Here is a 23,027-nt window from a genome sequence, read left to right on the forward strand (position 1 = left end):
GTGAGGTGATACTAATCGTCCATTTTTATGGGGGGGGTTACCCCCCCAACCCCCCGTTACCTCTACGCCGAAACTCTCCCACCACCCTCTCCACCACCAAACATAACAGTTTGCCAATCTGAAAATAAAGTACATTATGACTAACGAATACCACATAGAATCAAGGGTCATAGGGGTTAAACCAATGTGTGACACCCACGAGTAAAGAACCTTGCCTAAACACCAAAGGGACAGATGACGGTTGTGGACAACTGTCATTAGCTGACAGAACCAGAGTCAGAGCAAACTGAAGTATATTCGATTCGGCTACGTCAGGCAAACAATAAGGTAATATAAAAAAAATTATGTGACACGATATTTAAATTGTAAAATATATTATTATTAGTGTATGGAAAAGATAGTAAATCGTTTTTTTCTGTTACTTTAGATTGAACATGACAGAAAGGGTTGAGTACATAACCTCACAAAAAGGCGGAAAACAGCTGATATGGAACGGATACATTTATAATAAAGAATTGGAGAAAAATGACCGCTCGTACTGGAAGTGCATCGAATATGGGCGGTCAAAATGTGCCGCGCGTGTTATAGTTGCCAGTGCCAATACGAATATAAAGGGGGAACACAATCATCTACCGGACAAAACAAAAATAGAAATAAAACAGACTCTCCAAGAGCTCAAAAGAAAGGCAACAGAAAACCCCGGTCAAGCAAGCGGTTTGGTCATATCGACGGTATGTGACACGTTACCCACACACATATCTGCACAGATGCCTAGCGAAAAAGATATGCAACGCACAGTAAATCGCACAAAGCAGCAAAAAGAAAATCTACCACCGGCACCTACAACGTACAATGAAATAGACATACCAGAAGTGTTTGCAGTGACAGCTAAAGGAGAAAAGTTCCACCATTCCACAGTTGATATACGAGACGAAAAAATGTTGATATTTTCTACTGAAACCAATTTAAAGCATCTGAGTGAAAGTGCCCAGTGGCAAGGTGATGCAACTTTCAAAGCCTGCCCAAACCCCTTCCAACAATTATATTCGATACATGGAACAATAAATAATAAACTGATTCCACTTGTTTATGTTTTAATGCCCAAAAAAAATGAGGAAAGCTACAGAATCATGTTAAACAAAATCAAGGACACTGTACCCAATTCTAAACCAAAAAACATAATCATGGATTTTGAATTAGCGCAGATTAAGGCATTTTCTTCAATTTACCCTGATTCTAACATACAAGGCTGCTTCTTTCATTTTACTCAGTCGATATGGAAAAAACTACAAAAAATTGGACTAAGTAGCAAATACACAGAGGACAGCATATTTCAACATCACGTAAAAAAAATATTCGGATTGGCATTTGTGAAAGAAAATCAGGTTATAAATTTCTATGAACATTTGATTGACACTGACTATTTTAAAAATCATGAAGAAGAAAATGCAGACCTGTTAGATTACATGGAAAATACATGGATTGGACAACTAACAAGAAATGGAAGCAGAAGAAGACCAAAATACACTATAAACTTGTGGAATTGTTACGAGGCAACCTTGGAAGGACGACCTAGGACGAACAATGCACTTGAGGGATGGCACAACCGTATTAACAAAACGTTCAACACAAGTAATCCCAATTTGTGGCATTTTTTGAAGGAATTAAATCATGAACAATCACATCAGGAATTTCGAATCTGTCAAGCAATTTCACTAGCAAACACTGAGTTAAAAAAGAAAAAATACAGAGACTATGAACAACGCCTAGAGCAAATAGTGCGAAATTTTAATGAAAATGACAAAGACAATTACCTTGATTCAATAGCTTACAATTTAAAATGTTAAAAATACTCACGTTTTTTGCGAAATATCCACTGCCCCATGAGAATTCCAGGGAAAACCCGTAAAAATCACCACGAAGCAACATCCAAGGAACCCAAAATGCAAAAAGTAACACAATGAAAAACACCATCCAACGATAAATCCACGATTGCGATCCAAAAGAGTGAAATCCAGGAAAGTAAAATATAAACGTCCCAAGAAAGTCCTTGCTAAAAAATCCACGATCCAGCGAAAAACATCCAACGAATCCAGGAAAAAAAATATAAACGTCCCAAGAAAATCCTTGCGAAAAAATCCACGATCCGACCGAAACATCCATCGAATCCAGAAAGTAAAATATAAACGTCCCAAGAAAGTCCTTGCGAAAAAATCCTCGATCCAAGCTGAACATCCATCGAATCCAGAAAAAAAAAACCACATTGCATCCATTTGAAGGGGTAAAAAAAAATCGAAGATCCAAAAAAAAAATCCACAGGAACGCAGGGAGACCCGAACACGATGAAACCGCGGCGAGAATGAACTTTAAAAATGGCGCCTACGTATACGTAGCGCAACGCAACCTCACGTAGCATGCTATTACCATATGTAAACAAATGGACAATCTCTCATTTGTAAAACAATAGCGCCATCTATTGACGAAAAAATATACTAAATGTTTAACGTTACAGTTTGCAATTGTTAATTATTTATTTAAAATTGCAGTTTATATTAAATATATATTTATTTAACTACTATTTTATTTAAAATATTACATAGTACATGCTATTTAATTGCTATTTGTATTCAAGATTTTTAATGCTATTACTATTAAAGAAAACTAAGTAAAAGATGTTTAGAAATAATAATAAATAATAATAAAACACATTTAAATACTTACCTTGTATTAACTTCATTCGAAAAATCGAAAAAAAATCGAAAAAAATTCGACATTTTTGTAATTCGACATTTTTGTTTTTCGACTAAATATTTTCGACATTTTTGTATTCGAATATATTGTATTCGAAATTATGAATGGATACCGTGTTTTCTTACGTGAAGGCTTGCTGTGGTCCTTTTCCTTGTGAGATTTGTGCTTTGTGCCGGTTTCATGAAGGAATGGGCGAGCCTCCCCAGACACTACCCTGCCTGTTAGCAAATAAGGTCTGGCTAAGTAACCCCTGGAAGAACTGCCAAAGAAGCAGGAATAACCTTTCTGAGAAGGAAAAAACCTGTGTGTGGATAGCCAGATGAGGATCCAAGTATCAGCAGGCAGCCAAGGAACAGGATAATTGTGGCCAAAGTCCCTAGAGTCGAGGAATCAGGAACCAACAGAATGGGAAGAAGGCAGAAGGAGGAAGGAGTGCAGGGAGCTGTAAGGCAGGAAGAAAGGACGGAGGAAGTTAAGCACTAAGAATACCAATGACTGAGCTGGACACCGAGGAACCAGCATTGAGATGCAGTAAGTCTCGGTCTACGTCAGCATTAGTGAACATGGGCTTCCAGGCTGGCGAGAGCAGCTTGAGAGCTAGACCGCACAATCTATTTCACAGAGGAAAAGCAGACAGCCATATTGGAAGTAAAAATGGCATCCGCGACCCGAGATCGGGGCAACCATGAAGACCATAATGACCATGGTCGATAAGGCATGACAGGATGCCCCCTCTGAAAACCCTGCCCACTGGGTTTACCTGGATGCAGATGATGGAAACGACATAGAAGTTCGGGTGCATGAATATGAGCAGTGGGTTCCCATAAGCGTTCATTGGGCGGATAGCTCTTCCATTCGACCAGGTACAGCAACCGCCCTTTTCTGTATCTTGAATCACATAGTCTGGCTACTTCATACTCCACTTGCTGGTTACCAGTAATTACTGGAGGAGGAACAGGAGCCTTTCTGGAGGAAAATTGATATGGTTTCAACAAGGAAGCATGAAACCCTGGATGGATATGGATACGTCTCCGGGTAGCAGATAAGTGTAGACATAAGGCGACAGGGTTGATGACCTTGTTCACTGAGAGGGCTCCATAGAAGTGAGGAGATAGTTTGCTTGGACGTAGCTGTTTAGGTAGGTACTGAGAAGATAACCAGACCAAGTCTCCCACAGCATAAGGGGGAGAGTCTCGGTGTCAGCAATCTGCATATATCTTGATGGTTTCTCTGGCCTTGATCAGAAGTTCCTCCACTTGTTTGTGGACCGAGATCAAAGCGGTAATCCAGGCGTCCACAGTAGGTACCAAAGAGAGTCCAATGGGGACTGAAGGCAAAACTGTGGGATGTTGTGGGTAGTTGCAGTGAAAAGGACTGGTCCTCAGGGAAGAATGATTAGAATAGTTATAAGCAAACTCTGCCACCAGAATGAGAGCAACTGGATCACCATGTACTTGCAAGGAAAAACATTGAAGGAACTGCTCAAGGGTCTGGCTCACCCTACTTAGTGATCCCATTGCTCTTTGGATGGTAACCCGATGATAAGGCTTTTTTGACACTGAGAAAACGGCACAATTGTACCCAAAATAGAGAAGTGTACTGACTACCCCTGACAGAGATGATAATAGATTGTAAACCGTGTAGTGGAAACACTTCTGTAAGAAACATGTTTCCCAAAGGGGTAAAATGAGCCAAATAGGCATCTATGGTACCATGATGGTGGTACATCCTTTAGAAGGTGGAAGGTCCACAATAAAATCCGTAGCTATGAATTGCAAGGGTCTGGAAGGTATCTCTGGTTGGTACAATAAACCAGGTGGTTTGTGGGTATCGTGTTTGTTCTGAGCACATGTCACGCATTTCCGGATGTGTGTCTTTGCTGATTGTGTCATCGTAGGCCAATAGAATTTCCTTTGAAGCATTTGTAAGTTTACTTCCTCTCCTCAATGTCATGCCATTAAGGAATCAGGGCATTAACGAAGTGCGGCCTTCCTCATAGGTCCGGTGGGCAGAAAAAAGCAGCCCCCCTTCAATAGTAACCCGTCCTTCTTGGTGAGATGCAAGGATCGATTCAAGGATAATTCCGCCACTCATCGCTGGCAGCCATCTCCTGGCAGACTAAATCCAGAAACTCACTTAGATAACAAAGAAAATAAGTCTCAGGAAACATACTGGGGATTTCACTAGGCAGGTCTGTTAATAAATCAGGATGTCGAGAAACGGCTTTACGATGACGTTCTTTTGACCTGGTATGTGAGACACCTGAAATTGAAACTGGGCAAAGAAATAAGCCCAAGGGGCCCGTCTACTGTTTCGGCATTCCATGAATTGAAGAACCTGGAGATTCCGGTGATCAGTTCTGAATTGTACTGGGTAAGTAACGCCCAACAAAAGATGTTGCCAGCCAAGAAAGGCTTGTCTTATAGACAATAACTCTTTTTTCAGGACTGAGTAATGTTTTTCACATTCCATTAAAGTCCTTCACAGATATGTCACTGGGTGTTCCTCTGCATTGTCTTGGAGCTGCTTAAGTACCGCACTGATTGCTGTATCAGAGGCGTCGGTTTCAACCAAGAAGGGTTTGAAGGTATCTGGTTTGCGGGAGGGTGGGTCCTTCTGTGAACTCTTTCTTCAACCTACAGAATGCTGAATCTTGTTCCTGGGACCAGATGAAGGGTATGCCTTTTTTCAATAGATGAACAATGGGATGCACAATAGCTGAACAATTGGGTACGATTTTCTGGTAAATATGTGCTAGTCCCAGGAAAGGCTGAATTTGTTTTATTGTTGTTGGTTGAGGCCAAGAGGTTACAGCCGAGACCTTGGATGGGTCCATGGAGATGCCAGAATGACTCAATGGTCGATAAGGTATGACGGACTATTGGTTTTAAGCTCACCCGTCTCTTCTACATTTGATTTGATTTGAGTCACATACTTGAAATAATCACCCTGACATTAATTGTAATAGAAATCAATTGTATTGATGGTAATAAATACACAAATCAAAGAAAAATATATGTTTTAAGGCCTATCTAGTGACATTACTTCACAAACAGTCATTCATTCAAAATATATTTTTTAACAATTGCATCTCAAGTGACATACTATTCCATTTATTGTACAATGAAAGCAGTTCCCAAACACTGCAAAAGCTTAAAACTGGCTTTGTTAAACATTATGAAGAGAACCACACATCATTTTAATCTTGAAGTCAACCTTTCAACAAATTCAAGTTTGGGAGGGCAAACCTCTTTTGCGATGTTCTGTGGCATAGACAGGGCCCTGGAAACAAAATCTGGAGCAATTGCATGCATTTGCATGGCCAGCACATTCAATCTCAGATCGTTCACAAATTCAAAATCCATCTGATGTAGGATTGGCTTTGCCACCCACTGTTTGCTTCTTTTGTTAAACTCCTTGTTGTAACGAGGCTTACAGAAAATAGCTGCACTTTTTGCTTGTTCGCTTCCAATGTTCTTGTTGTGTCTATAACGTTTATGCCAAAATGCAACCTTTTAGGACTGTACTTTAGGCACATATTATAGAACACCTCCAAATCTCCAGTGTGGCAGAACTCAGAGAGTCCCCTCGTGTCTCTTGAAAGTGTTTTTTTGTACATAATCTTCTCAAGTGCTGTGTAAGGAGGGGAGCCGGGAACCAACCACCTTTTCTTATGCTCCCGCTTCTTGCTCAGTGGTCCATGTGCACATTTGTGGAAATGTTTATTTTCTGTCCAAGAGTGTATGCTAGAACAATGGTGCATCAATGAACGCCATTTTCAAAGCAGATACCTACAGATCCATCACAAGTTTCTGAGCTCCACCAAAAATGGTTGCTGATAGACTGTGACCAATTTAAAATGTTTTCTGTAGCCTTTTTTTCCAGCAGCTGTAATTATTTTCGAGGTGCCACACATCATATTGATGCTTCATGTCTGGGAACTGCTCTTGCATGGCCTTGGCTATTGAAACGTGCCTGTCAGTGACTATCAGGTCTATTTGCATTCCTCTGGATTGCAGACGTGGAATGGATTTAATGAAACCATATTTTTCCATTGCAACAGACGATATACATTAAGATACTTCATATATGATATGATATGATATTTTATTTATATCACGCCCCATACACAAGTGTTTCAGGGCACGACGAGGCAAGGGAGGGGTACAAGGGAGGATAAAACAACGATCTTACTAGGCCCAGTGACATTGAGAAGGTGCAGGTGCAGGAGAGAGGGAAGGGGGAGAGTGCAAGGGGCAGGGGTGGAGTGGAAAGTGTTGAACCTGTGATTAAAACAACAACAGGTAGTGCGGCCAGCAGGTGGCAAGTACAAGAATAAAGTGCAGACAGAGGGTGTCTAATAAGTGCAGGTAAGGGGGCTGTAGGGATGCACGACGACTGACCTATTTGTTTGGCTTCCATGACTTGGAAGTGGTTAGTGCAGTATTTAGCAGAAACACCTGGAATGTCACACTGTGCATCACCAGCAAGTCAGAGCATTTTGCCAGCGAGAGCATTGTCCATTGACATCTGTTCGAGTGTCCATGCCTGGCTAATAGCGGGGAACAAGAAAGCCTTATGATATTTGTAGTATTGGGTTTTGAAAGGAACTAGAGTCCCACAAAGTTAGAAAATCTTGAAATTGTACTGTATGTTGATCCGCTAAACAAATTAGATGAACAAAGTACATTTCTAGCAGGCACTTTTCCAAGTATAGGTTGAGCAGACCATGAAAAGGAGTTATGTGGTGTACACAGCTACCCTTGATGTTCAGGTTGGTGCCTTTGACTACACAAGTAAACTTCACCAATGGCTCCCCACAAATCCTCCTACGCAATTTATGATCACATTTAATCATTTTCATAATCTCTATCAGGCAGCAGTCCAACACAATGTATTTTGGGTCCTGTTAATAGCGAATAGTCCATATGTATAGTGGTTTCCGATTCCATGGTGGTGGATAAGTCCTCAACACTAGGAAGAGTGATGTCCACATCATGAGCACAACCAATCAGTAGCGAAGCTGTTTTGGTTATTTTTGTGTGTGATATTTCCGATTTATCCACATGTAGTGGGGAAACAGGGAACATTGTTTCTTCAATAGCATTTTTTTAGAGGGTGTGTATTGTGTGAGTGGTTTTGCAAGCAAATGTGAAACACCTTCTGTGTTGTCTGTTTCTTCTGGGTGATGCTGTGTGCTGTAATACTGATCCAGGGTAACTTTCCATGGGTCATTGCTGACATTCAATAAAAATTCTGGCCACTGGACATCTGTATCATGACACTGAATCTTGCAAGGACCACGCTGAGCCGCAAAATGTACCTACTCCAAGGTGACAAAAGTTTGGCAAGCGACTTCATTAGTTTGTGTTGTTGTCCGAGTCTTTTTGCTCCTCTTCTTCCGAGGCCTCTAATTGAAGAGAATAAAAACATGCTTAATTTGTAGCATGCATACAAATTATGCAAATAACAGGAAAATGTAATATTAAGGAAATAACTGATAAACCACTTATTTTTTTAAAACCCTTTCTGTTATGTACCCTTGTTTTCCGAATTTTCCTTGAAACAATCCATTTGGATTTGCTGACCACCAGACCAAGCTGAAAAAAGCATTCTGAAATTGTATAGACCTTGAAATCTGCTTTTCCACTTAAAGAATCATATATACATATATAATAAAATGTCACTATGGAAACCATTAAAACATATTAAATATTCCATAACAGTTAAAATTGATGATAAATGATATTATACAATATCTTATGTATACTCCCGGGACAGTGGCAGGTGGGGAGTTGGACTGGGGCGGTACACCTGTCAAACGATAACGCAGGTGTCCTAAGGCAAGCTCAGGGAGGACAGAAACCTCCCACGGAGCAGAAGGGCAAAAGCTCGCTTGATCTTGATTTTCAGTATGAATACAGACCATGAATGCGGGGCCTCACAATCCTTCTGACTTTTTGGGTTTCAAGCAGGTGTCAGAAAAGTTACCACAGGGATAACTGGCTTGTGGCGACCAAGCGTTCATAGCGACGTCGCTTTTTGATCCTTCGATGTCGGCTCTTCCTATCATTGTGAAGCAGAATTCACCAAACATTGGATTGGTTCCCCACTAATAGGGAACGTGTCAATCCCATACAACATCAGAGACTGGTTATCTCTTCGGTCCCCATAACTGATTTAAGCTAAACACACATTTTACTTCAAATCCCGATACAAGAGTCAGCTCCAACACGTGTTTCGCTTAGCATCCAACATCAACATATGTGGTTGCTAGTGAGCTTCTTTGTGGCTAACTCTTACAGATCAATCTTGATATATCTGTGAAAGAAATTATGTGACAAACTATTATTTATCTAACTGATAACTTGTAAAGACGTGAAATAATGATTAGTAACTCCTACTGCATTTCAGCAGGCATTCAGTTTACATTTTAATTTAACCTCCAAATTACTAAATTAATTTCACTTCTTTTCCTTGTCTTATCTGCTTCCCAACATATAGTATGGGGAGTGTGGACCAGAATGAGATAGAATTATTGATGAATTAGGGTGCAGATCATTATTTACTAAGTCAGAAATGTTTGTTTGTAGGTGAGTAGAGAAATCGAGGAATCAACACCTGCTCCTTGATGTGTGAAAAATCATGTGATGTTGAATGTTGCACTTTGAAGCGATTCTAAAGAAAGGTACGTTGAGATGAAGAAATATATTTTAAGACTAGTACACTATTATCATCATTTATTTTAATGATGGGAAGAAACAGGATCCACAATTGTTGTGGTATGTTCTTTTTATATGTGCATTAGGAATTCAAACCATAAGAATAAACAAGAACTAGTTTAGCAAGATACACAGGAATAAAGGTTGAACAATTGGTGAGTGTTGGATGTAAATAGTTATTAGGAGGGGAACGATATAATTTGGACAGCCATGTATATGCTCACAGTGCAATTTATACTATACGTTGGAAGCACATGTTAAGGCAAGGGTTGCACTAAATTGGATATTATTCCTACTCAGACCAGCAATTTACATGTATGTAATTGGGAAGACCAATAATAATCTAGAAGTGAAATTGATTTAGTAATTTGGAGGTTAAATGCATGCTGAAATGCAGTAGGAGTTGCTAATCATTATTTCACATGTCTTTACAAGCTATCAGTTGGATAATTAATAGTTTGTCACATAATATCTTTCACGGATATATCAAGATTGATCTGTAAGAGTTAGCCATGAAGAAGCATACACGAGTTAGAACGGACTCTCGTTTTGCGATTTGAAGAAAAATGTGTGTTTAGCTCAAATCAGTAATGAGGATCGAAGGCATAACCAGTCTCTGGTGTTGTATGTTATTGGCAATACATGGTTACAAGTATATTGTGTTGGGTTTATTTTGTATTATATGATTGAAGGAGCAGCAGGATTTGGAATTGGAGGGTTCCTTCGTCTGTGAGAAAGTCTAACAGGTAAGGACTTTAACAAATCTGTGCAGCTAAAACTATGAATGCTAGAAGCTATCAATATAAATATATATTGTTCAAGGTATACACATATATTGGTCACCGCAAGGAAGACTACCCATAAGGAACCTGTTCTAGTGTATAGTAACTGTTCAGACTAAGATTTTTTTTTTTTAATTTAGTTTGGTACAGTGGATGGCAATGACACTACAAGGTATACTGCTGAGGTCGAGGTACTGTCTGCATAAATCCACTGTATTGTCCGTGGTCACTGGGGAATTAATCGTGAAAGGCTCGAAACCACGCAGGCAGGTATTACTCGTCAAACGCGAAATCCCAGTCTTTCATTGAATCCACCATGTAAAGGCACAATATGCCACAAGTCTGTACCACCTATGTAAGAGATACAAAAATAGTAAACTCGAATTAACCCATTAATTGGACTTTTTTTTGTTTCCACTACCTTGTAAAATGTAAGGCATTGTGATGCTTTAAAAAGTAACTTTTCGTGCAAAGTACTGACAGGACTTGTGATTTCAAGTAGAGATGAATTTGAAATGTGAACGGACTTTCCAGCAAAAACAGTTTGGGAGATACTTCCAAGTGAAAGAAACTGAATTGTTCGGATGATAAATCTAACGATGAACATTTTAGTTTCAGATTAGAATTAGTAATTTATTCCATTTACAGAAAGATTATTTCGGCAGTGATCCATTGAACATATATTGATGTAGGGGAACAACATATTATGTTTGCCGTTGCAGTCGTCAAACACACAACATATATAAAGTGAACTTACTCGTTACTTGGATTACGAAGGCAAACTGTTGTTTGGAGTTCGTGCATAAGGACCAGCATCATTCACAACAAGTCATGCAGCTCGGTAACGCATAGCAGTGGTGTGTCTTCTTCAGCAATGTAGGCCAAGCAGCCAGAGTTTTCTCTGCACCAGCAGTTCTCCACCAGAGTAGGCATAAGGTCACACTGATGGCGGGTACACCAGGTGGAAACATGTTTCATGCGACTGGGTTCAGGCTCCGATGATTGACCCTCATGACTTTCATCTGATTTCACATCGTCTTGACGTTTTTCTGTTTCAAGTATATCCTCTTCTGAATATTCGGGCTCGTACGGGTAGGGCTGAATTGTTGCCATAGTTCCTGAATAGTTAAGAAGCACAGAATCAACAGTGAGGTAAACAAAAGGATAGCTCAGGGGCAACATGCTCACCTTGCAAGCAAGACGACATGGAGCAACACAGGTCCAATCCCTGGGTCCGCGCTTAGGAATCTTTGGGTATTAAGCACGTTATAAATAACCAATTAGAATTACAAAAAACGTTTTTGTTTGTATACAGTAGAGGAAAGAGGTTTCTCGTTAACACTGAATGTTACAGAAAGACAAGTGAAGAAACAGCCATGTTACAAAAACACATTGTGAAAGGCAAGGTTAATAGGCTCAAACTTAAAAAATTCTTAAGGACACACGTTTAAATAAGGTTTGGTAAAGACATGTGCCCATAATATAAGAAATGAAAAGTGACTACTGAGTTAATTCATTTTAGGCAGCATAAGTACCAGTTCTCAGTGTGTCGTAAATGGCAGATAGCTGAACAGAGCAGAAACAAGTCAGGGAATATCGAAATGAAATACACTGACACGAACGAAAAAGAAGCTACAATGTTGTGTGATCAGAAAGGGTTTGTTTACACTTATCGAAGGAACGAGACGCCTTGGCATTTCCATGGAGACAATAATAGATTGTGCATAGAGGACGTTGACATGAGATGTGCTTTGGCGTTGTGAAATGGGGCGTGAGCGTCTAGTGATGTCATCTTGACGGGCGGGTGATCTGAATTAGTGCCGCAAGGGCACTTGAACCTAGGGCGATGGATCAACGTATAAGGTTAGTAGAAGATGATGGTACCTGACCCATGGTTTTCACATGTGTTAAAGTGAGAAAAACTCGGGTAAGTTGCATTAGAATTTCTTTTAAGAACGATCGATATATGCTCCAAAACACATGCCCGATCGATAGGGCTGATAACATTTCTGACCAAACTACCCCTTTAAGACTGCTATGAGCTACTCAATAGCTTCCCTTCTTTTTGTGTCCTTTTTTCGAGGCAAGATCTCTCTGGGATGAAGCTTAGTTTGGATTCATGGTGTTGTCTAACATTTCCAGACACCTCTCATATTCATTGATGCCCTTCCGCAGGTGTTATGGCAAATTGTTGAGCAAGTCCAGACTTGCCATTCCCAAGCAATGCAACAGTAGTGATTTATTTCCATGCACATCAAAGTTTGTGGCACATGCTGCTTGACGATAGTGCTCAAATACTTTTTTCCATCTTTTAGAAACCATTGGAGCTTCATCTCAGGATGGTCAGAACGTGTTTGCTGAGGGGCGCTTTCCAATATTTCTCTGCAGCTGTCACTGACACCCACATTGTCACTGTGTAGCAGGGTGTCTGACCACATAGTGGACTGGTCACTCCTCCTCCACTCAGTGGTGTACCAAGCAGGGAGGCGGAGTTGGGGCAGCTTGTCTCCCCAGTGGCTCTTTTAGAGCATGACCGGGACATTTGACAGTGGGAAAGAAACGTGTTCCGCTGGCAGAACAATGAGGTTGCCGATCATGGTGTACCTGCTACGCACCCTCATTATCCTGGCACAGAGCATTACACTTGGTGCCATTAGACATTGATGGGAGGGGGCAGCTATTATCAGGGACATTTGTCCCTTAAGAGGTGTGCATGGGGTGATCAGAAGTGAGAAGGGTGCATATTGCTGCATGCTTTATGAAATAATGACTATGGCTTTAAAACCCAAGGGGGATTTGTTAGGCTCAGGTTAATCTGGATGATGCTATTGTGACTTTGCATGCAGGATGGGGAGAATAAAACTAAAGCCATTCTCTTGGTCCTCAACATATTTCTACGACAATGTATATAGTGTATAGTTTGTTTACTATGAAAGGCTAGTTTATTGTGTAATCTGGTTTGCTTCCAAGGCATTGCTATAAAGATAAAGTATTATTTAAACACATGAACCGCAAAGCAAAATCTTAAAAAATATCTATATCACCTACACCTGGGAAGATATGCTCAGTTGCTTAGATTGTCCACATCCCGGTTTCACCATTTAATGAAAGTGTGTGATCCTGGGAAAAAGCATTTAATCGCATTGTGTCGTATCTGCAGGTCTGAAAGCGATTCACTTCATAGCTTATGTTAATATATCATGCTGTTATAAAAAAAAAAAGCCTAATGATATTGAGTTGTTCCATATAGATGAATAGTGCAATTTAGGTATTTTTGCAATTCAGGTATTTTGCACCACAAAGTTATTTGCCACTTGGCTTATTTATGACAACTTATTCTACTAAAGTTTAACTGAACAATTTTATGGCCCTCTACCGTTCGCTTTCCTCTATCGCTACTAATCTCTTGTGGCTTTTAGCCACTTGTTTCTGTTTATGTCAGCGCCCCAAAGCCCCAGGGTCAGTGGTTTTGTGCTATACAAATTATAAATAAATAAATAAAGACACTTCTATGGTGCCTCCAAGTATCAAAGACTGATGATGCTCCTTGCAATGTCCTTTTCTGTGAGGTCATTTCTGTTGGTGCAGTCCATATGCACATTTGGAGATTTGCATGTATTTTGCGCCACAGAGGCTGGACAGAGCTCTAATAGATGGGTTTCCGCATCTGTAATGGTGCAGCAATTTTACATATGGAGGCGGGGGTGAGTAGCAGGACTTTTTTCATGGCTTTCCCCCCTACTCTTGCAATGCTGGATGGTCCCCTGCCTCCACCGAAGGTATAGTTCTGTCTGTGTTGTTGTTTGAAGGATGTTGTGTAAGCTGCAGACTCCTGGTAGGGGCTATGCATGCCTCTCCCTTTTTTATAGTCACTATAATGAGGTCGCCCTCCCGCCGGTCAATGGAGAGTGCTGTTTCTGCAGGTACAGCTCAGCTGTTGCTAAGTGAGCTGCTTTAGGGGTCCTTTGCTGCGTTGCTGAGTGGGAGTGCTTATGTACTGTTAATTCCACTTGCACCAGGGTCTGACTGGGACATAAAATTGTCTCGGGAAACAATGAAAAAGTGGCTCAGAGTTGCAAATAGCAATGCACTCATTTTCACTCGAATTCACTCCAGATTGTTTGAGTAGAAGGGTGAGTTTTTCTGCTAGAACGTGTTGCTCATTGTGCATTTTAGAGCATATTTGCTCAGCAAAACTGGTCCAACCTTACAGCTGCAGAGTTAACCATTCCAACAATTTGGCCAAAAACTGTCCCAGACAAGCATGATGGGCCTTCTCTTCTGATATTGCCCTATAGGACAGTCCAAGCCTGGCTTGCACCACTTTTGAAAAGCAGGGCCTGGGTCCCCCGATGTCAGGGACTCACTGTTCACCCCACAGTGTTCCCAATGCAGGCGTTGAAACGGCAGCTCTGCCAGCCTCTTTGCAGTGGTGCCCCTGACTTGGTTCCCCTTCTTGCAGGAGCCCTGCCACTGCTCTCACTATTCGCGCAGATCCAGCTTAATCTACATACTGAATCAGTTGGTAGTCTCCATGACCACCAGTTTGGCCTCAGAGCAGCCAGAAGAACGGAAACTGCTCTCCTGAACACCTGTGAAGACTTGTTCTCCAATTTTGACTCTAATCTTCCTTCTGTCCTCATTCTCCTTGATCTATCTTCTTCTTTTCACATGGTCAACCACACCATCCTGCTTGATCGTATCCGTGACAACCTGGGTATCTTTGGTCTGGCCCTAGCCTGGTTGACCTCCTTTCTCACAGATCGACCCTCCCAGGTCCAGCTTAGACCTTTCCTCTGTTCTATCTCTCTCTAATTGCGGTGTTCCCCACCGATCTAACCTCTCTACCTGGCTCTTTAACCACTACCTGGCACCTCTGGCCACTGCATCTCTACCTTCTGCTCTAACTTTCAGTGTTATGCAGATAACACCCAGCTCTCCTTCAGGCTCCCCTCAGCCTATTCTGCTCCTTCTCTTATACCAGTCTGTCTGTCTGCAATTCAGGAATGGTGTGCCTCCCATGATCTCTGCTGTAATGCCAGTAAGACAGAGATACTCCTCATTGGGACACCTGGTCCCACTTTCCTTCTGTAACTCTGGCCACTCACACTGGGCCCTCTTCCTGCTCCTTCCTGTAAGTCTAAGAACCTTGGTGCCATCTTCGATTCCACCCTCTCCTTCTCTCCTCGAATCTCTGACCTCTCTAAGAAGTCACACTATGACCTGCACCTCCTCAGAGTTATTCTTTCTTTTTTAACCTTCCCCCAGAAGCTCACTGTCCCCAAGAGTCCTGGTCCTCTCTAGGCTGGACTACTGTGACAGCCTCTTTCTAAATCTGCCTGGCTTTACTCATCTCCCTTTACAACTAATCCAGAACAGGACTGCGAGACATGTCCTTTGCCTCACGCCCAGGGATCTTAAGTCCAGCTCTGAAATCTCTCCACTGGCTCCCTGTGGCTGCGTGGATCAGGTTCAATACCCTCTGCATTGTCCACAAGACCTTCTGGGGCCAGGGACAACACTACATCCAACTTCCTCTACCTAAGCATCTTCCTTCTCAAGCCCTCCGCTCATCCACCCCCCAACTCTCTGAGGGTGAGAAGCTTCTCCAGGCAGAGAGTGGGGGGTTGATCTCTGTCCTCGGCTGGGGCCTCCCTCTGGAACAGCCTCCCTGCCTCTCTCAAACTTGAGCAGGACCACCTAAGGTTCCGGAAGCAAATCAAGACCTTTCTTTTCGCTTCTGCTTTCTCTCTCCCTCTCCTTTGCTGATGTCCCCGTCTGCTGTGCATACTGATTACCTGGCCACCAAATGAACTTACAGGACCAGGCTCCTGCATGACCAGTTGCCGTTGCACTGTCTCCAGGCCTCCCGACTAATTAAGGGACTGTATCTGCAACCCTACAGTCCCCTGACTCTCAGCACTTATGAGCCACCTCATGGAAGCACTTACGAGTTACTTTGCACCCCCCCCCCACCCCCCTAGCACTTCTACCCTTCCCTTCCCCCCGCACTTGCACAATCTGAATGACACAAGGCCTAGTAAGATCATTGTTTTGTCCTCCTTCTGTCCTCCCTTCCTTGTATTGTCACACCTAGAAACATTTGTGTGCAGGCGCGTTACAAATGACTTATCATATCATATCATCAGGCTGAGGAGCTCGTCGCTAGTGGCACCGGCAGGGACAAGGTGGGTGATTAAATGCACACTTCACTCAGTACACAGCCAGTGGCCATCAGTGTCAGCATCCACCCACTGGCATGCAACTGACCATCCTGGGATGCTGCAAGGATGACAAGCGGCAGTGATGTCACCAGCATGCCACAGCTCTGATATTGTTACTGCCTCGTCCGAAGAGGACCATTAAGGTAAACATGCACCTTTTAATTTGCTTGAGTTATTAGGTGCAAAGAAGATTGGATTATAAAACGATATCTGTTTTAGATTTACAATATATTTTACTTCCATGAAAATGTACACCTTCAGGAATATGAAGTCATTATTTATTATTTCCTAAACAAATCCTGTTACTGCCAAATTCCCAAAATAGGGAGTAAAATATTGCCATCTCAAAACTGCATCTTGCCGGTAAGATAGCTCAGCGGGTTGAGAGCTTGCTGCTGATATCTGTGTGTGATCTGTAGGTCACAGGTTTGAATCCCGACAAGGCCTTTCACCCTTCTGAGGTTGATAAATGGGTATCACCTCAAAAACAGAATGAAAAAACAAGTAGGCTGAAAACAGTGCATTTTTTTATCTAATTTTAGTAGGATTTGTGAAGTTTTTTACAAATAAATTGATGGGTTGGCTGGGTTCTGATATAAATTAGGGTGGGGGCTGGAGAGCCCCCCATATTAAAAAAAGAAAAAAGTGCAAAAAGAAAAGAAAATCGAAATTCGACTAAAATACATTGTTGTTTTGGACCTTGTTTTTTTGTTCTCAGTATTTTAACATACATTCGATAAATGAGTACCAACTTCGGTTGGCTGATATTGTATGTATATATGTTCTCTGTAAAGCGCTTGGGCGTAAACGCTATCGTTATTGTATCCTGCACCCTGTGTAAGAGTATTGTGGATATGGGAAAGGTCCACTGGGTGTTACAAGGGAGAAAACACAATTCTTCAAACTGCTACCTGTGAAGGACCCACTTACCAAACACAACGGCACAGCCAATTACCAAAGCAAGGATCAGCACTTTGGAGGCGAGTAGGGAGCCCAGCGACAGTTGCAATGCATAGGACGTGCCCATAGGTGTCTCAATCTCGGGACCTGCAGAGACAGGGAAGAGCCATTATTGTTCTGTGGGGGGCGGGAAATTGCAGAATAATCCGACAAACTGAAATGTTCTAGGTTAACAAAAAAGATGAGACAATGCGAAGGAGAAACCCCTTCCTATTTTGACATACAAATGCAGTCTCAAGGACTTCCTCTGGTCACCCATCCAACCTACCAATCGTTACCTACCTAGCCGTGTCAGCAGGCCTGCCCAAGGTTCCCTTTCCAGCTTCATCAATTGGAGAAAGTGGCCTCTTCTCACCAGAGCAACAGTACTGGTCATGGGACAGTATCCGCACTTCTCAACTCATTTGCTAAGTGCAATCTCTATACTGCGGGGCTGCGATGCACTTAATAGAATCGTACCTGCACTTCACAGCGGGCATTCTATAATGTGAATAGAGTATATAACCTGCACTTCACAGCGGGCATACTATAATGTGAATAGAGTATATAACCTGCACTTCACAGCAGGCATACTATAATGTGAATAGAGTATACAACCTGCACTTCACAGCGGTCATACTATAATGTGAATAGAATATATAACCTGCACTTCACAGCGGGCATACTATAATGTGAATAGAGGATATACCTGCACTTCACAGCGGGCATACTATAATGTACATAGAGTATATAACCTGCACTTCACAGCGGGCATACTATAATGTGAATCGAGGATATAACCTGCACTTTACAGCAGGCATGCTATAATGTGAATTGAGGATATACCCTGCACTTCACATCGGGCATACTATAATGTAAATAGAGTACATAACCTGCACTTCACAGCGGGCACACTATAATGTGAATAGAGTATATACCCTGCACTTCACAGTGGGCATACTATAATGTGAAAAGAGTATATAACCTGCACTTCACAGCGGGCATACTAGAATGTGAATAGAGTATATAACCTGCACTTCACAGCGGGCACAATTATAATGTTAATAGAGTATATAACCTGCACTTCACAATGGGCATACTATAATGTGAATAGAGGATATAGCCTGCACTTCACAGCGGGCATACTATAATGTGAATAGAGTATATACCTGCACTTCACAGTGGGCATACTATAATGTGAATAGAGTACATAACCTGCACTTCACAGCGGGCATACTATAATGTGAATTAGAATATATAACCTGCACTTCACAATGGGCATACTATAATGTGAATAGAGTATATAACCTGCACTTCACAGCGGGCATTCTATAATGTGAATAGAGTATATAACCTGCACTTCACAGCGGGCATACTATAATGTGAATAGAGTATATATCTGCACTTCACAGCAGGCATACTATAATGTAAATAGATTATATATCTGCACTTCACAGTGTGCATACTATAATGTGAAAAGAGTATATAACCTGCACTTCACAGCGGGCATTCTATAATGTGAATAGAGTATATAACCTGCACTTCACAGCGGGCATACTATAATGTGAATAGAGTATATATCTGCACTTCACAGCAGGCATACTATAATGTAAATAGATTATATATCTGCACTTCACAGTGTGCATACTATAATGTGAAAAGAGTATATAACCTGCACTTCACAGCGGGCATAATTATAATGTTAATAGAGTATATAACCTGCACTTCACAAGGGGCATACTATAATGTGAATAGAGTATATAACCTGCACTTCACAGCGGGCATACTATAATGTGAAAAGAGTATATACCCTGCACTTCACATCGGGCATACTATAATGTGAATAGAATATATAACCTGCACTTCACAGCGGACATACTATAATGTGAATTAGAATATATAACCTGCACTTCACAATGGGCATACTATAATGTGAATAGATTATATACCTGCACTTCACAGCAGGCATACTATAATGTAAATAGATTATATATCTGCACTTCACAGTGTGCATACTATAATGTGAATAGAGTATATATCTGCACTTCACAGCAGGCATACTATAATGTGAATAGAGTATATAACCTGCACTTCACAGCGGGCATACTATAATGTGAATAGAGCATATATACCTGCACTTCACAGCTGGCATACTATAATGTGAATAGAGTATATAACCTGCACTTCACAGTGGGCATACTATAATGTGAATAGAGGATATAACTTGCACTTCACAGCGGGCATACTATAATGTGAATAGAGGATATAACTTGCACTTCACAGCGGGCATACTATAATGTGAATAGAGTGTAGAACCTGCACTTCACAGCGGGCATACTATAATGTGCATAGAGTATAGAACCTGCCCTTCACAGCGGGCATACTATAATGTGAATAGAGGATATAGCCTGCCCTTCACAGCGGGCATACAATAATGTGAATAGAGTATATAACCTGCCCTTCACAGCGGGCATACAATAATGTGAATAGAGTATAGAACCTGCACTTCACAGCAGACAGAGATATGTTTTATTGAGGCGGCACCTGCACAAAGTGCCGGATTATCCATTAGACCATGTCGGCACCGGCCTATGGGCCCCACTCCTTGTAGGGGCACAGCAACAACGGATCAAAATAAAGCGGTGCAGAACATTTAAAACCGTATTCGGGGATAATTTGTGAGGGGGGCTAAGACATTTGGACTGCCTAGGGGCCTCCACAGGGTTTAATCCGGCATCAGTGATTTTTCCTTGTGTGTCATTTGTCGAGTTGCTTTGCCCTTCAGGTTTGTTTTCGGAAATAGTGCTAAATGAAAGCCTAACAGAAATCACTGTCACTACTTTTTTCCTTTTAGCAATGTTAAAAAAAGATGTTGATGCTCTAATCTTGACGCTGAAATTAAAGGAAAATAACCTTGAAAATGTACTTCACAAAGACAAACTCAATCGACACCATAATTCCCCTAAACCGGGGGCGCTATACAGGAGTTTTCTTGATTTGGAGCAGCAAGCCTATTTTCACGCCCTACATGCTGTGCATGTGGGAAGAGCTTTCCATCTGGTAAGATAGCCGAGTGGGCTAATGCACCAATTGCAGAGATGTCATTGTGCCCTTCAGATGACATGCTCACATTTGAGCCGAGCATTTGAGCCGAGCCGCACCTTGATGCCATTTAGTTGTCTGCGCTTGCGACATTAAATGGAACGAAACATGCCTGTGTCACTGTGTTGGGTAAAAATACCTGTAATTTACAGGTGAAGGGACACTTTTTTTTTTAATCCGTTTTCATATATACAATTCTTTAGTTGAAAGAGAGCTAAGATGAACCAACTTATTGCAACAAAACCTATGAAATTCGGCAGGCGTGGGAAGTGACAGAAATCTTAACGGGTAGTCACCCCCCATCGATGTCACCCAGGATGTAATGTTGCTTGGCACTCTGGATCCCTGGTGTGATCTGATGTCTGTTCTCATGGATTCTTCTCTTCACTTTCCACACCAGCCACATTTAACAGGAGTATCTTAACTCAAGTTCTTCCGACTGACTTTCAAGGAGTTGCTTATGGTATATTTTCTTCATGGCCAACTTGGCCGTGATTTGCAACAATCAGTTTAAAGGGCAATGGCCGTCTGAGGCCCCTCTCCCCCTCAAGAGTAAATAACCTGATTCCCCAGGCCAGAGCCTGTGGCCACAGCCAACTGTCCACGCTGCAACAATTAGCCATATCCCTCTGCCACGGTCCTTGCATTGCACCATTTAGGCTAAAAGACCAAGCGGTTGCCATTGCCCATGTGCCCCCCGCTAGTAAATAAGCAGACCCCACCGGCCATGGGTGAAGGCTTTGCCCACTGTTGCCAATGTGACAATTAGGCTAAAAGACCACAGTTCACCGGCTGTAGCCTTCTGCCGTGGGCAGTAAGCCCACACCCCCCCTTTCCAACCCCTCTTTCAATCTACAATAAATTCGCCCAGCAGCAATTACCCACAGTAACCTACCGCCGATCCCCGTGAGGGTGCCTTGCGGTGCCGTGGTAATCATTCTGGTGGTAACACCACATTTCCGCAGCATTTTCTGATTCACGCGGCGATGTGCATATGTTTGGAAATTAAAACGACTTTTCCGTCCCAGCCACCTCCCCCCACTGTATATCCCTCCTAAATCTCTCCTATTACCCAATTCCCCACTCTCTCTCCCATGAGTCACATTTTTTCAGACCACGACTTTCGATGTTCCTGAGGGATTTCCTGGTAAGGCAAATGTTATTAAAGCAGACACGCCTTCCCCAAAGTGCCCACTGACCCATTTGGTCCTCTTTCCCACCTCCTCGGCAGCCCAACCCTGATGTGAAACCACCCCTTTCCCTCCTCCAAACAAAATTTAGAGCTCTTTTCTTTTTTGGCTTCCTGCAGGATCATGGCAAGAACCGCTAATATCGAACAAAAAATGGCAGTTTTTCATTTCTGAAAAGTCTGAGTGTTCCACTGCACCATGGAATGTATATAAAGGTTTTTAGGAAGCGGGGACACACCACCTTCTCCATCAAAGTATATTAAAACTATTGGACAGATTTACATCAAACCAAAAAAGAGAATATCTGCCACACTTTGCGCCCAACTTATTTTTATTTTGCACAAATCTGTCAAGTGGTTTTTGTGGTGCGCACGTTAATGAAAGCACCTTTTCTCTACGGGAAAATGAATGGCATGAAAGCTGAAAACGTATGTTTTCCTTTGTTTAGTAACTTTTGAGCAGTATAATGGATTTTGCCCACATTTTTCAATTTGGAAGGGCCTGTGGTAGACATTGTTTTTGGCAAATTGCAAATCCGTCCAGCGAGGCAAAAGGGGAGGCGTAAAGTTAAGGTGGACTTGCTTCAAATGCGAGTGCTGAATTTCAAAGGTTAACTCTTTCTTACCAAAGGTTTTTTCACTGAATATGATATATATATATACACACACACACACACACACACACTTAATATAATAATAATACAATACATTTGGTGAATGTCACAGGCAGCATCTTCAGCTCTGGCACTGCCTGGCATGGCTCACCTGTGATGATGAGAGTGATGTTTTGGAGGAATGTTGTGGCCCCAAGGGGGTCAGATTGGAAGCAGATGTACCTCCCGGCGTCTACCAGCTGCAGCCGCTGCAGCCGCAGTGAGGCATTGGCCAGCATCTCCATTCGGCTGCGCCTGCTGATGTCGGCCTTGAAAATCCATCCTTTCGGGTGCCACCCCGACAGCGGGTGCGTGTCTCCAGAGGGAGCCAGGAAGTGCCACTGGGTGGGCGGCCTCTCTGGTTCAGGTTCTGGAGCGAGGGGAACCGTTGATGTGGACGGAAGAGTCTGGTTGCCCTTTGGGGATGGTGGCGTCGGAGCAGGGAGTGGTTTCCTTTCGCAGGGAAAGAGGACTGACTCTCCCAGGGTGGAGTATAGAAACCCATCAGGTCCTGGAATGGAGAGAGAAGATAGCATTAGGGCAGTGGCATATCTAGCAGCACCTGGAAACAACTGCAGGGGTCATGTAGGCTACCCATAGTCCTCTGCTTGGTCATTCCCATCCTGGGGCAGGTGCAGAAGGAACACCTTTGCACGCCTTACTTT

General features: G+C 42.2%; 1 protein-coding gene across 5 annotated transcripts in view; it reads right to left on the reverse strand.

The window, feature by feature from the left end:
- Positions 1 to 23,027, reverse strand: part of LOC138521844 (uncharacterized) — a 67,521-nt gene that overhangs the window by 14,044 nt on the left and 30,450 nt on the right. For all 5 annotated transcript variants that reach the window (XR_011283142.1, XR_011283141.1, XM_069634986.1 and 2 more), the window contains 2 exons: positions 22,475 to 22,873; positions 17,410 to 17,526 (listed from right to left, as the gene is read on the reverse strand). Coding sequence is in view for 3 of the 5 variants with exons in the window: in XM_069634986.1 (XP_069491087.1) it covers positions 17,410 to 17,526; positions 22,475 to 22,873 (516 nt within the window). In the remaining 2 variants the exon portion in view is untranslated. The remainder of the gene's footprint in view (positions 1 to 17,409; positions 17,527 to 22,474; positions 22,874 to 23,027) is intronic.

This window comes from Ambystoma mexicanum, chromosome 13, assembly GCF_040938575.1.
Source record: "Ambystoma mexicanum isolate Mex_15411 chromosome 13, UKY_AmexF1_1, whole genome shotgun sequence".
NCBI classification, from domain to species: Eukaryota; Metazoa; Chordata; class Amphibia; order Caudata; family Ambystomatidae; genus Ambystoma; species Ambystoma mexicanum.